At 43.1% G+C, this 12,683-nt stretch overlaps 1 protein-coding gene across 1 annotated transcript; it reads right to left on the bottom strand.

Moving 5' to 3' along the window:
- Positions 1 to 6,415: 6,415 nt before the first annotated feature.
- alkbh4 (alkB homolog 4, lysine demthylase) lies at positions 6,416 to 8,001 on the bottom strand. The gene is made up of 3 exons (XM_024393230.2): positions 7,853 to 8,001; positions 7,409 to 7,600; positions 6,416 to 7,217 (listed from the first exon to the last, which is right to left on the bottom strand). Exons 1-3 carry the CDS (start codon positions 7,958 to 7,960, stop codon positions 6,699 to 6,701), a joined length of 819 nt encoding a protein of 272 aa, XP_024248998.1. The 5' UTR covers positions 7,961 to 8,001; the 3' UTR covers positions 6,416 to 6,698.
- Positions 8,002 to 12,683: the final 4,682 nt, after the last annotated feature.

Below are 12,683 nucleotides of genomic sequence, written 5' to 3' on the forward strand. Positions count from 1 at the left end.
TTAAAAGTGCCTTCCTCACCATCTTAAATAAGCATGCCCCTCTCAAAAAATGTAGAACTAGGAATAGATATAATCCTTGGTTCACTCCAGACCTGTCTGCCCTTGACTAGCACAAAAACATCCTGTGGCGTTCTGCATTAGCATCGAATAGCCCCCGTGATATGCAACTTTTCAGGGAAGTTAGGAACAAATATACACAGGCAGTTAGAAAAGCTAAGGCAAGCTTTTTCAAACAGAAATTTGCATCCTGTAGTACTAACTCAAAAAATTTCTGGGACACCGTAAAGTCCATGGAGAATAAGAGCACCTCCTCCCAGCTGCCCACTGCTCTGAGGCTAGAAAACAGTCACCACCGATAAATCTACTATAATTGAGAATTTCAATAAGCATTTCTCTACGGCTGGCCATGCTACCCCTACCCCGGTCAACATCCCGGCACCCTCCACAGCAACCCGCCAAAGCCCCCACCATTTCTCCTTTACCCAAATCCAGATGGCTGATGTTCTGAAAGAGCTGCAACATCTGGACCCCTACAAATCAGCCGGGCTAGACAATCTGGACCCTCTCTTTCTAAAATTATCTTCCGAAATTGTTGCAACCCCTATTACTAGCCTGTTCAACCTCAACCTTCGTATCGTCTGAGATTCCCAAAGATTGGAAAGCTGCCGCGGTCATCCCCCTCTTCAATGGGGGTGACACTCTAGACCCAAACTGCTACAGACCTATATCTATCCTACCCTGTCTTTCTAAGGTCTTCGAAAGCCAAGTTAACAAACAGATTACTGACCATTTCGAATCCCACCATACCTTCTCCGCAATGCAATCTGGTTTCAGAGCTGGTCATGGGTGCACGTCAGCCACGCTCAAGGTTTTAAACGACATCATAACCGCCATTGATAAGAGACATTACTGTGCAGCCGACCTGGCCAAGGCTTTCGACTCTGTCAATCACAACATTCTTATTGGCAGACTCGACAGCCTTGGTTTCTCAAATGATTGCCTCGCCTGGTTTACCAACTACTTCTCTGATAGAGTTCAGTGTGTCAAATCGGAGGGCCTGTTGTCCGGACCTTTGACAGTCTCTATTGGTGTGCCACGGGGTTCAATTCTCGGGCCGACTCTCTTTTCTGTATACATCAATGATGTTGCTCTTGCTACTGGTGATTCTCTGATCCACCTATACGCAGACGACACCATTCGGTATACTTCTGGCCCCTCCTTGGACGCTGTGTTATCTAACCTCCAGACGAGCTTCAATGCCATACAATTCTCCTTCCGTGGCCTCCAACTGCTCTTAAACGCAAGTAAAACTAAATGCATGCTATTCAATCGATCACTGCCCGCACCTGCTCGCCCGCCCAGCATCACTACTCTGGACAGCTCTGACTTAGAATACGTGGACAACTACAAATACCTGGGTGTCTGGTTAGACTGTAAACTCTCCTTCCAGACTCGCATTAAGCATCTCCAATCCAAAATGAAATCTAGAATCGGCTTCCTATATCGCAACAAAGCATCCTTCACTCATGCTGCCAAAACTCGTAAAACTGACCATCCTCCCGATCCTCGACTTCGGTGATGTCATCTACAAAATAGCCTCCAACACTCTACTCAACAAACTGGATGCAGTCTATCACAATGCCATCCGTTTTGTCACCAAAGCCCCATACACTACCCACCATTGCGACCTGTACGCTCTCGTTGGTTGGCCCTCGCTTCATACTTGTCTCCAAACCCACTGGCTACAGGTTATCTACAAGTCTGTGCTAGGTAAAGCCCCGCCTTATCTCAGCTCACTGGTCACCATAGCAGCACCCACTCGTAGCACACGCTCCAGCAGTTATCTCACTGGTCACCCCCAAAGCCAATTCCTCCTTTGGTCGTCTTTCTTCCAGTTCTCTGCTGCCCATGACTGGAACGAATTGCAAAAATCTCTGAAGCTGGAGACTCACATCTCCCTCACTAGCTTTAAGCACCAGCTGTCAGAGCAGCTTACAGATCTGCACCTGTACCTGTACATAGCCCATCTGTAAACAGCCCATCTATCTACCTACCTCATCCCCATACTGGTATCTATTTATTTATTTATTTTGCTCCTTTGCACCCCAGAATCTCTACCTGCACATTCATCTTCTGCCGATTTACCATTCCAGTGTTTAATTGCTATATTGTAATTACTTCGCCACCATGGCCTATTTATTTCCTTAACTTACCTCATTTGCCCTCACTGTATATAGACTTTTTGTTTTCTTTTGTTCCACTGCATTATTGACTGTATGTTTTGTTTATTCTATGTGTAACTCTGTGTTATTGTATGTGTCGAATTGCTACGCTTTATCTTGGCCAGGTCGCAGTTGCAAATGAGAACTTGTTCTCAACTAGCCTACCTAGTTAAATAAAGGTGAAATAAATAAAATAAAAAGTTGTCATTCTTTTTTATTCTTTTTTTAAACCTTTATTTAACTAGGCGAGTCAGTTAAAAACAAATTCTTATTTACAATGACGGCCTACCAAAAGGCCTCCTGCAGGGACGGGTCCGGGATTAAAAATAGAAAGAAAATAAAAAATAATATAGGACAAAACACACATCACGACAAGAGAGACAACACAACACTACATAAAGAGAGACCTAAAACAACAACATAGCATGGTAGCAACATGGCAGCAGCACAACATAGTAGCAGCGCAAAACATGGTACAAGCGTTATTGGGCACAGACAACAGCACGAAGGGCAAGAAGGTAGAGACAACAATACATAACGCAATGCAAAGCCTCAACTGTCAGTAAGACTGTCCATGATTGAGTCTTTGAATAAAGAGATTGAGATAAAACTGTCCAGTTTGAGTGTTTGTTGCAGCTCGTTCCAGTCGCTAGCTGCAGCGAACTGAAAAGACGAGGGACCCAGGGATGTGTGTGCTTTGGGGACCTTTAACAGATATGCTGAGGCAGTGAAGAAAATAGAGGAAGATGGGTCTAGGGGGAGGGCACCTGAGAGGAGTGGTGTGAGTAGTAGATCTTTACCAGTAGAGGGATTTTTTTTGTTTTTACCTTTATTTAACCAGGTAGGCCAATTGAGAACAAGTTCTCATTTACAACTGCGACCTGGCCAAGATAAAGCAAAGCAGTGCGACAAAAACAACACAGTTACAAATAAACAAATGTACAGTCAATAACAGAATAGAAAAAAATCTATGTACAGTGTGTGCAAATGTGAAGAGTAGGGAGGTAAGGCAATAAATAGGCCATAGAAGCGAATTAGCATTAGCATTAACACTGGAGTGATAGGTGTGCAGATGATGATGTGCAAATAGAGATACGGGGGTACTTATTTTCCACCATAATTTGCAAATAAATTCATTAAAAGTCCTACAATGTGATTTTCTGGATTTTTTTTCGCAATTTGTCTGTCATAGTTGAAGTGTACCTATGATGAAAATTACAGGCCTCTCTCATCTTTTTAAGTGGGAGAACTTGCACAATTGGTGGCTGACTAAATACTTTTTTGCCCCACTGTATATCAATGATGTCGCTCTTGCTGCTGGTGATTCTCTGATCCACCTCTACGCAGACGACACCATTCTGTATACATCTGGCCCTTCTTTGGACACTGTGCTAACTGGCTTGGGCAAGTTGCTGCAGGGGGTGCTGAGATGTTGGCCGGGGTAGCCGGGTGGAAAGCATGGCCAGCCGTAGAAAAATGCTTATTGAAATTATCGATTGTCGTAGATTTATTGGTGGTGACAGTGTTTCCTATCCTCAGTGCAGTGGGCAGCTGGGAGGAGGTGCTCTTATTCTCCATGGACTTTACCGTGTCCTAAAACTTTTTGGAATTAGTGCTACAGAATGCACATTTCTGTTTGAAAAAGCCAGCCTTAGCTTTCCTAACTGACTGAGTATATTGGTTCCTGACTTCCCTGAAAAGTTGCATATCGTGGGGGCTATTCGATGCTAATGCAGTACGCCACAGGATGTTTTTGTGCTGGTCAAGGGCAGTCAAGTCTGGGGTGAACCAAGGGCTATATCTGTTCTTAGTTCTATATTTTCTGAATGGGGCATGCTTACTTAAGATGGTGAGGAAAGCACTTTTAAAGAGCAACCAGGCATTCTATACTGACGAGATGAGGTCAATATCCTTCCAGGATACCCAGACCAGGTTGATTAGAAAAGCCTGCTCGCTGAAGTGTTTTAGGGAGCGTTTGATAGTGTTGAGGGGTGGTCGTTTGACCACGGACCCATTACGCACACAGGCAATGAGGCAGTGATCGCTGAGATCCTGGTTGAAGACAGCAGAGGTATATTTACAGGGCAAGTTGGTCAGGATGATATCTAAGAGGGTACCCATGGTTACGTATTTAGGGTTGTACCTGTTAGGTTCCTTGATCATTTCTGTGAGATTGAGAGCTTAGATTGTAGGACGGCCGGGGTGTTAAGCATGTTCCAGTTTAGGTCAACTAACAGTACAAACTCTGAAGATAGATGTGGGGCAATTAATTCACACATGGTGTCCGGGGCACAGCTGGGGGCTGAATGGGGTCTATAACAAGCGGCAACGGTGTCTATAACAAGCGGCAATAACAAGCGGCAACTTGTTTCTGGAAAGGTGGATTTTTAAAAGTAGAAGCTCAAATTGTTTGGGCACAAACCTGGATAGTATGACAGAACTCTGCAGGCACTCTCTGCAGTAGATTGCAACTACGCCCCCTTTGGCAGTTCTATCTTGTCAGAAAATGTAATAGTTAGGGATGGACATTTTTTGGTGGCCTTCCTAAGCCAGGATTCAGGCACGGCTAGGACATTCGGGATGGCAGTGTGCTAAAGTAGTGAATGCATGAAACCAAGGCTTTTATGGTTACAGAAGTCAACAAATGGGAGCGCCTGGGGAATGGGAGTAGTGCTGGGGGCTGCAGGGCCTGAGCAGGGCTGGAGGCTCTACAGTGAAATAAGACAATAATCACTAACCAAAACAGCAATAGGGATAGGCCAACAAGTGATATATGTTTCAGTGAGATTGGATTTTTAGCATTTATAGCAATGGTTATCAACTGTACTAAAGGGATGGAATGTAAGTCATAGACAATGTAGGTTGTGGTGGCAGCTGCAGAGAGGTATTTGGGTGTGCGAGACTAGACATCAGAAGAGTGACAGGGTGTGTTAAGTGGTGGTGTCCCATCATTTCAGGTTGTTGGTCTGAGGTAGGACTAAATAGATTTAAATAGTGGAGTAGGGTGAGTGTAGTGTTAGATGGTATGGTATTTGTTAAAAGAATGTTTCAAGCAAAGTATAAGTGAGTTGTACTCCAGTCTACTAGGTAGCGGTAAGGAAACATTTAAAGGATGCCAACCTTCGTTAAACCTCATCGAAGAAGCATTCTAACCACAGCTTTCAGCCATTAGCTTTGCCCACGGCTGGCTCATGTGAACTACAATCCCGATACTGTGTTTTAACATTTAGAACCATCAATGATTGCTTGCGATACGGCTTTCAAAAGATATGTCCCTCATTTTTCATTCGTTATGAAGAATCGTTCAACTAAAAAATATACTTACTGTAGCAGTTTTTCACAGATCCACACAGCTATGGATGCCTCCATCCGATGGAACTACACTTCTGCTACACTTCCCGAGTTACGCTTATACACACAGGTGTTCGGCGCATGCTAAATAGCTAAATAGCACAGGTGGTCGCCTCTGATCTTCCGTCTGTTTCCATAAACAAGAGCTGTAATACGAAGAAATTACCTTGTGGGAACCCTAACCTTATCAAGTGGTGTATAAATGTAGCCTTTTTTTCTCACCAAAGAAGGTCAATTTGCTTCCAAAACTGTACCGCAAGCGATGCATGTTAATGTAAAAATTGAAAGTAGGGGTTCTTAACAAAACTCACCCATGGAGAAGACGCCTTCGTCCAATGACTTATGTGTAATGTAATGGAACTGATCAAGGGCTAGTGAAAGGGCTGGAAAGATAGCTAGATGGTCAAGTTTAATGTTCTCCTTTGACAGCCAACACATACACTCATACAATGCAGTAACTTGCAATATTAGTTAATTCTAGTGAATAGGACACTCTAGCTCTGGCAGAAACGGAATATTACGTTGTCCATGTCATAAGCCGTGAGTCGTCTATTAACTACCCAACACTGGGTGCATGCCCACTTTATAACATTCTCAAACTAACTGGGCAATGAGAACCACACATTAATAACATGCGCGCAGAATCGCATTAGCGGAAACGAAGACTGTTCTCAGGGCAGGCCTGGTTATAGCTAGATATGTTCGAGTCACGTCAGGGACAATTTTGGCTAACTCTTTTCCTAACCTGTTACGAAAAGTCACTTCTGATAGTCAAAACTGGCAGACCTGTGCTAAGAGCAGTGTGAGTATCCACTAATGCAATAGCCAATCACTACAATACATAGATTTCAATGGTCTGATTTATTTTACAAAATACACTCAAATACACACTCCTAGCAAGAAATGCAGTACAATGTGTCACCGTGTTATAACATAGTTATAAGAACTGTGAATTTACAGTTAAATTAATCAAACAATCCAACTGTATTCGTGCAATGCTTAGCCAAAGCATGTCAAAATAGTGTGCATAGAGGCTGCTTTCAGTCAACAATGAGTCACATTGTAATGTGGGTGGTGCAGGACATAGGATTGAAAAAAAATGAAACAGTGATGATTGCAGTCTTTCTATATCGGTGTACCCTCAAAGCTCAGAGCTATGTCCAGCAGTTGGGAGCCCATGTTTTGCTGCTCTCCCCCAGACATGAACTCAGCAGACAGCTCCCTGTAGGTACTGCACACCCTGCGCTCATGGATGTCATGTCTATGAATGGCATGTTTCCATCTGTGACGTGCTTCGCTGTATACCACCACAAGGGATCTGCAGGGAAGGTGCACAGACACTCGGACCCCCCCCGGTCCTAGTTCTGTCAGGCCCTCCTCCAGGGACATTGTGAGAGTGGTGTCTGAGAGCAGGTTGACGGTGACCAGACGCTCCCCCCACAGCCAGCTGTCATCCAGGTGGGGATCAATAGCAGACCCACGCTGGGGGTGGTAATCCAGGTTGCACTGCTCCACTGGTTGAAACCCGGCTAGGACCGGCTCCTGGGACATCCGTAGCACCAGTTTACGGCTGATTGGAGGCAGGCCGCAGAAGCCACCAAGACGCACTTTGTGTTTTTTGAAGTTCACTTTAGGCCCAAAGTCCTGTAAAGACATTTTAAAAAGTGGGTTATTCTTTCTCGTTAGGAGTGAATGGTTACTATCATGGGTACCTCCCATGATAGAAGAATAAACCATTGGCCATTGTCAGAGGTGATTCTGCAACTCATGCTGCCAGCCCCTATTCACTTGCCAAAATTGCATCTTGCAGCAAACGTTAGAAGATGACAACAAACCTGTTTCCGTCGACCAGACTGTGACTCTCTCCAGGCGTTGAGGTCCATATCGGTTATCAACTCATTCTCCTCCTCTTCTGATATGAAGTTATTCCATAAAAAGATTCCAGGGAAGGGAAAAGACAGCTGCTGCCCACCATAATTGCGCACAGCTCGTCTCAGCAATGGGTCGTACATAAAATCGTGTCGTATCTAAAGAAAGTCAACAAATCTGTTTAACTTAAGGGATCTCATGAAGTCAGTGCTGTAATAAGTGCTTTCCAGACACATCATACAGCTAAACAGTAATACGTAATATTACTGTAGTTTAGCTATAATATGATGTATTTGTTGACAGTGCTCAGACAGGAGGGCTGGCTAACGGCGTTTGCTTCAGAGCGCTGTGTCTAGCAACCGAACAGGATCTTATTTATATTATCTATTTTTCAGTTAACACAGACTTACCGGTTGACCATTCTCCGATAATAGTCCATTTCCATTCACGCTCTCACACAATAAACAAGTTCGAATCCCCTTACAACCACAATTAGCATGGTGAATTTCCGTCGCCATGAGTAGATTACGTGTCCCACCATAACAGGACGTAGCAAAAACATCAAATGAATTAAGTTCCGCATTGAACAAGGCAAAATGCATCAAATACAGTAGAATCATTCAAAACCAACAGTAGAATAAATAAAATGTTTATTTGCTCTTTTCACATTAGTGTCTCATGTTGTAGTCACTGATGCTTGCAATAGAGGCTTTGTAAGAATGTAAAAGGTATGAAGAAATATTACAATAATTATTTATTTAAAAACAAAAACAAACCTTACAGTACATAACAAACCATTACTCTCAGACAATTTAGGGCCAAATATGGAGCATGTTGGGCATTGCAAAACTAAAACATTTAACAGCAATGAATATGATGCAAAATATTTCCATTAAATAAAGTTTTAAACCATGCTTGCCAACTTTCAGCTGGTTAGAACTACAGTACAGAATTGGATTCGAATGAGTTTAACAACATGTGCTTCTGTTTTGAATATACCAAACCACAGTATGAGCTCAGAATTTCAGTTTTAAATCACACGTTTCCTTGTAATGTTTCTGTGTTAGAAAAATACAATTATTTGACCGATACATTTACATCCATTCCTGCATATATGTTATCATGGTCTAGAATGAAAACTCCATTCAGTACTTAGATAAAGGGACCATGCTGTACCTTGTCTAAAATACAGTAATTTTAAAGAATCCTAGTCAAATGAAAAGTGGAACAGTTCAAGATATTGAGAACTCTTCAAAATGACATCCTCTTTCCCAACATTATGCACCAATCCTCATTCAATTCCTTCTTGCTTGTCCTTATCCTAAAACAACCTGAAACCTGAAACAAAGTTTAAAGAGATATCATTAATTTATTTGTTACACATTCAGCTAATCTATCTGTGTCTATTGTCATATAGTCATTTAACTTGTGTTTTTATATTATATCTCTTGGTTAAAAAAATAGTATTGAAGATGAGTGTTTCAGGTATATTGCTAGTTATTGCAAGTGAAGATTGATGGAACGTAGATGGTGCTTACATACATTTTTGTCAAAAATGATCATTTTCCACAACCCACTCTAGTATAGAGAACGATAAATATAATGTTATTAAACATTGACAGTCAGCTACACTAGAACTGTTCCACAAAATACACAGACAAACCCTTGTCAATCCAATATTGAGAGATATTATGAAATGTGTTGATGGTATCTCATGTCCTCACCCTAAATCTCTCCTCCAACAAGGACAGCTCACTGATGAGGTCAGTGATGGCATTAGTGAAAGCCTCCTGAGGACTGTAGTCTGAACACGGATCACAATCTTGTGCTCCAGAGGATGAGGGACCTTATAGCCAGCAAAGAGCACCTTGGGGTCCTTCAGAGGTTGTCTGCAAAAACAAGAAAATTAAGTTATGAAGAGTTTTACCATGATATTTTAATGCACTAAAAATCTAAATGAAATTAAATAGTTGAACTCACTGTCTGTGTCACGCCCTGACCTTAGAGATCATTTAAATTCTCTATTTGGTAGGTCAGGGTGTGACTAGGGTGGGAAATCTATGTTTATATTTCTTTGTTGGCCGAGTATGGTTCCCAATCAGAGGCAGCCCTTTTTCCCACCTTCAGTTTAGGGATCTTGTCTTTGGTTGTTGCATGTGTTGCACTCCTAGCTTTACATTCGTTGAGTTGTTTATTGTTTTTTGGTGGAACATTTATAATTAAAAGAAAATGTACGCCTACCACGCTGCACCTTGGTCTTCATTTAACGACGGACGTTACAGTCTGATGATGTTGCCAAGTGTGTGATCCTCTTTGTTCAACGTGAAGAGGCAGGCGTTAGGGACTTTTGTGTCCTTGATGATTGTGATTCTAGAAACAAAAACATTCTAAGTAAGAGTATTTCACTTACAGATTCATATTCAGTGGCAATGGCAGGTACACAATCACAGTAGTTACCTAGCTAGTAGCTGAGAATTCTCAACTCCACGATACTCAATGGAGTTGAATGGCGATGAGTGTTGGCAGAGTGTACCTCTGACTACACCGAGTCAGTATCAGTTGATACTTGTTAAAATGTCCATTCTTTAATGCGTGTCCTGTACGGTGCGTTCAGAAAGTATGCATACACCTTGATTCCACATTTTGTGTTACAGCCTGAATTCGAAAATTGATTAAATGTATATTTTTTCTGACCCATCTATACAATATCCCATAATGACAGTTAAAAAATATTTGGCGAATTTGTAGCAGATTTATTGAAAAGGAAATACAGATATTTCCATGCATGGAGGCAAAAAGGACAATGTCATAAGAGAAAAGCTAAGAAATGGAGAGTTTAAAATAAAGAGAAGGGAGGGCCAGAAAAGTACATTTTGGGAAGGATTTGGTGAAGTGGTAAAATACTATGATAGCAATGCCAGTTATGTTGTCAAATCAAATGTATTTATTAAGCCCTTCTTACATCAGCTGATGTCACAAAGTGCTGTATAGAAACCCAGCCTAAAACCACAAACAGCAAGCAATGCAGGTGTATAAGCATGTTGTGTGATGATTGTGAGGGCTATACAAATTTCGCAGTCACAAGAGGGTACTTCAAATAATCACTGTAGCCTACTGTTCAGATGGGTTAAATGGAAACTGAAATCTGAACACTGACTGTAGGTCTATAAACTCACACAAAGCCTTGATATGAATTACTGCAGAATTAAGCATTTCTTGCAGTAAAAGGATTTGCAATTGTCTGAGTGGACTAATCCATTGTGGAGGCCATGGGGATGGCACAGTCCATCACTTTAAAACATGTGCTACTGAAATAGTGTATGGTTACATTACATAAAAACAATGGTGCAACACAAATAAAAAATACAACACCGGCTCCGACACTCATCAGATGTGGCAGGGCTTGCAAACTATTACAGACTACAAAGGGAAGCACAGCCGCGAGCTGCCCAGTGACACGAGCCTACCAGACGCGCTAAATCACTGCTATGCTCGCTTCGAGGCAAGCAACACTGAGGCATGCATGAGAGCATCAGCTGTTCCGGGCGACTGTGTGATCACGCTCTACGTAGCCGACGTGAGTAAGACCTTTAAACAGGTCAACATTCACAAGGCCAGATGGATTAGGACGTGTGCTCCGAGCATGTGCTGACCAACTGGCAGGTGTCTTCACTGACATTTTCAACATGTCCCTGATTGAGTCTGTAATACCAACATGCTTCAAGCGACCACCATAGTCCCTGTGCCCAAGAACACAAAGGCAACCTACCTAAATGACTACCGACCCGTGGCACTCACGTCCGTAGCCATGAAGTGCTTTGAAAGGCTGGTAATGGCTCACATCAACACCATTATCCCAGAAACCCTAGACCCACTCCAATTTGCATACCGCACCAACAGATCCACAGATGATGCAATCTCTATTGCACTCCACACTGCCCTTTCCCACCTGGACAAAAGGCACACCTATGTGAGAATGCTATTCATTGACTACAGCTCAGGGTTCAACATCATAGTACCCTCAAAGCTCATCACTAAGCTAAGGAACCTGGGACTAAACACCTCCCTCTGCAACTGGATCCTGGACTTCCTGACGTGCCGCCCCCAGGTGGTGAGGGTAGGTAGCAACACATCTGTCACGCTGATCCTCAACACTGGAGCTCCCCAGGGGTGTGTGCTCAGTCCCCTCCTGCACTCCCTGGTCATCCACGACTGCATGGCCAGGCACGACTCCAACACCATCATTAAGTTTGCTGACGACACAACAGTGTCTGATCACCGACAATGACGAGACAGCCTATAGGGAGGTCAGAGACCTGGCCGGGTGTTGCCAGAATAACAACCTATCCCTCAACGTAACCAAGACTAAGGAGATGATTGTGGACAACAGGAAAAGGAGCACTGAGCACGTCCCCATTCTCATCGGCTGTAGTGGAGCAGTTTGAGAGCTTCAAATTCCTTGGTGTCCACATCAACAACAAACTAGAATGGTCCAAACACACCAAGACAGTCATAAAGAGGGCACGACAAAGCCTATTCCCCCTCAGGAATCTAAAAAGATTTGGCATGGGTCCTGAGATCCTCAAAAGGTTCTACAGCTGCAACGTTGAGAGCATCCTGACCGGTTGCATCACTGCCTGGTACGGCAATTTCTCGGCCTCTGACCGCAAGGCACTTCAGAGGGTAGTTCGTACGGCCCAGTACATCACTGGGGCTAAGCTGCCTGCCATCCAGGACCTCTATACCAGGTGGTGTCAGAGGAAGGCCCTGAAATTTGTCAAAGACCCCAGCCACCCCAGTCATAGACTGTTCTCTCTACTACCACATGGCAATCGGTACCGGAGTGCCAAGTCTAGGACAAAAAGGCTTCTCAACAGTTTTTACCCCCAAGCCATAAGACTCCTGAATAGGTAACCAAATGGTTAAATGTGTGCCTCCCCCCAACCCCTCTTTTACGCTGCTGCCACTCTCTGTTTATCTTATATGCATAGTCACTTTAACTATACATTCATGTACATACTAGCTCAATTGGCCCGCACATTGGCTAACCGGGCTATCTGCATTGTGTCCCACCACCCGCCAACCCCTCTTTTTACGCTACTGCTACTCTCTGTTTATCATATATGCATAGTCACTTTAACCATATCCACATGTACATACTACCTCAATAAGCCTGACTAACCGGTGTCTGTATATAGCATTGCTACTTTTATTTTCAAATGTCTTTTTACTGTTGTTTCA

Source organism: Oncorhynchus tshawytscha, linkage group LG30 (assembly GCF_018296145.1).
Source record: "Oncorhynchus tshawytscha isolate Ot180627B linkage group LG30, Otsh_v2.0, whole genome shotgun sequence".
Lineage (NCBI taxonomy): Eukaryota > Metazoa > Chordata > Actinopteri > Salmoniformes > Salmonidae > Oncorhynchus > Oncorhynchus tshawytscha.

Coding starts and splice junctions, on each gene's coding strand:
- alkbh4 (XM_024393230.2), bottom strand. CDS start 7,960: ATGGCGACGGAAATTCACCATGCTAATTGTGGTTGTAAGGGGATTCGA. Junction 7,601..7,852: donor TATCGGAGAATGGTCAACCG/GTAAGTCTGTGT, acceptor GACTTTCTTTAG/ATACGACACGATTTTATGTA. Junction 7,218..7,408: donor AGTCTGGTCGACGGAAACAG/GTTTGTTGTCAT, acceptor ATGTCTTTACAG/GACTTTGGGCCTAAAGTGAA.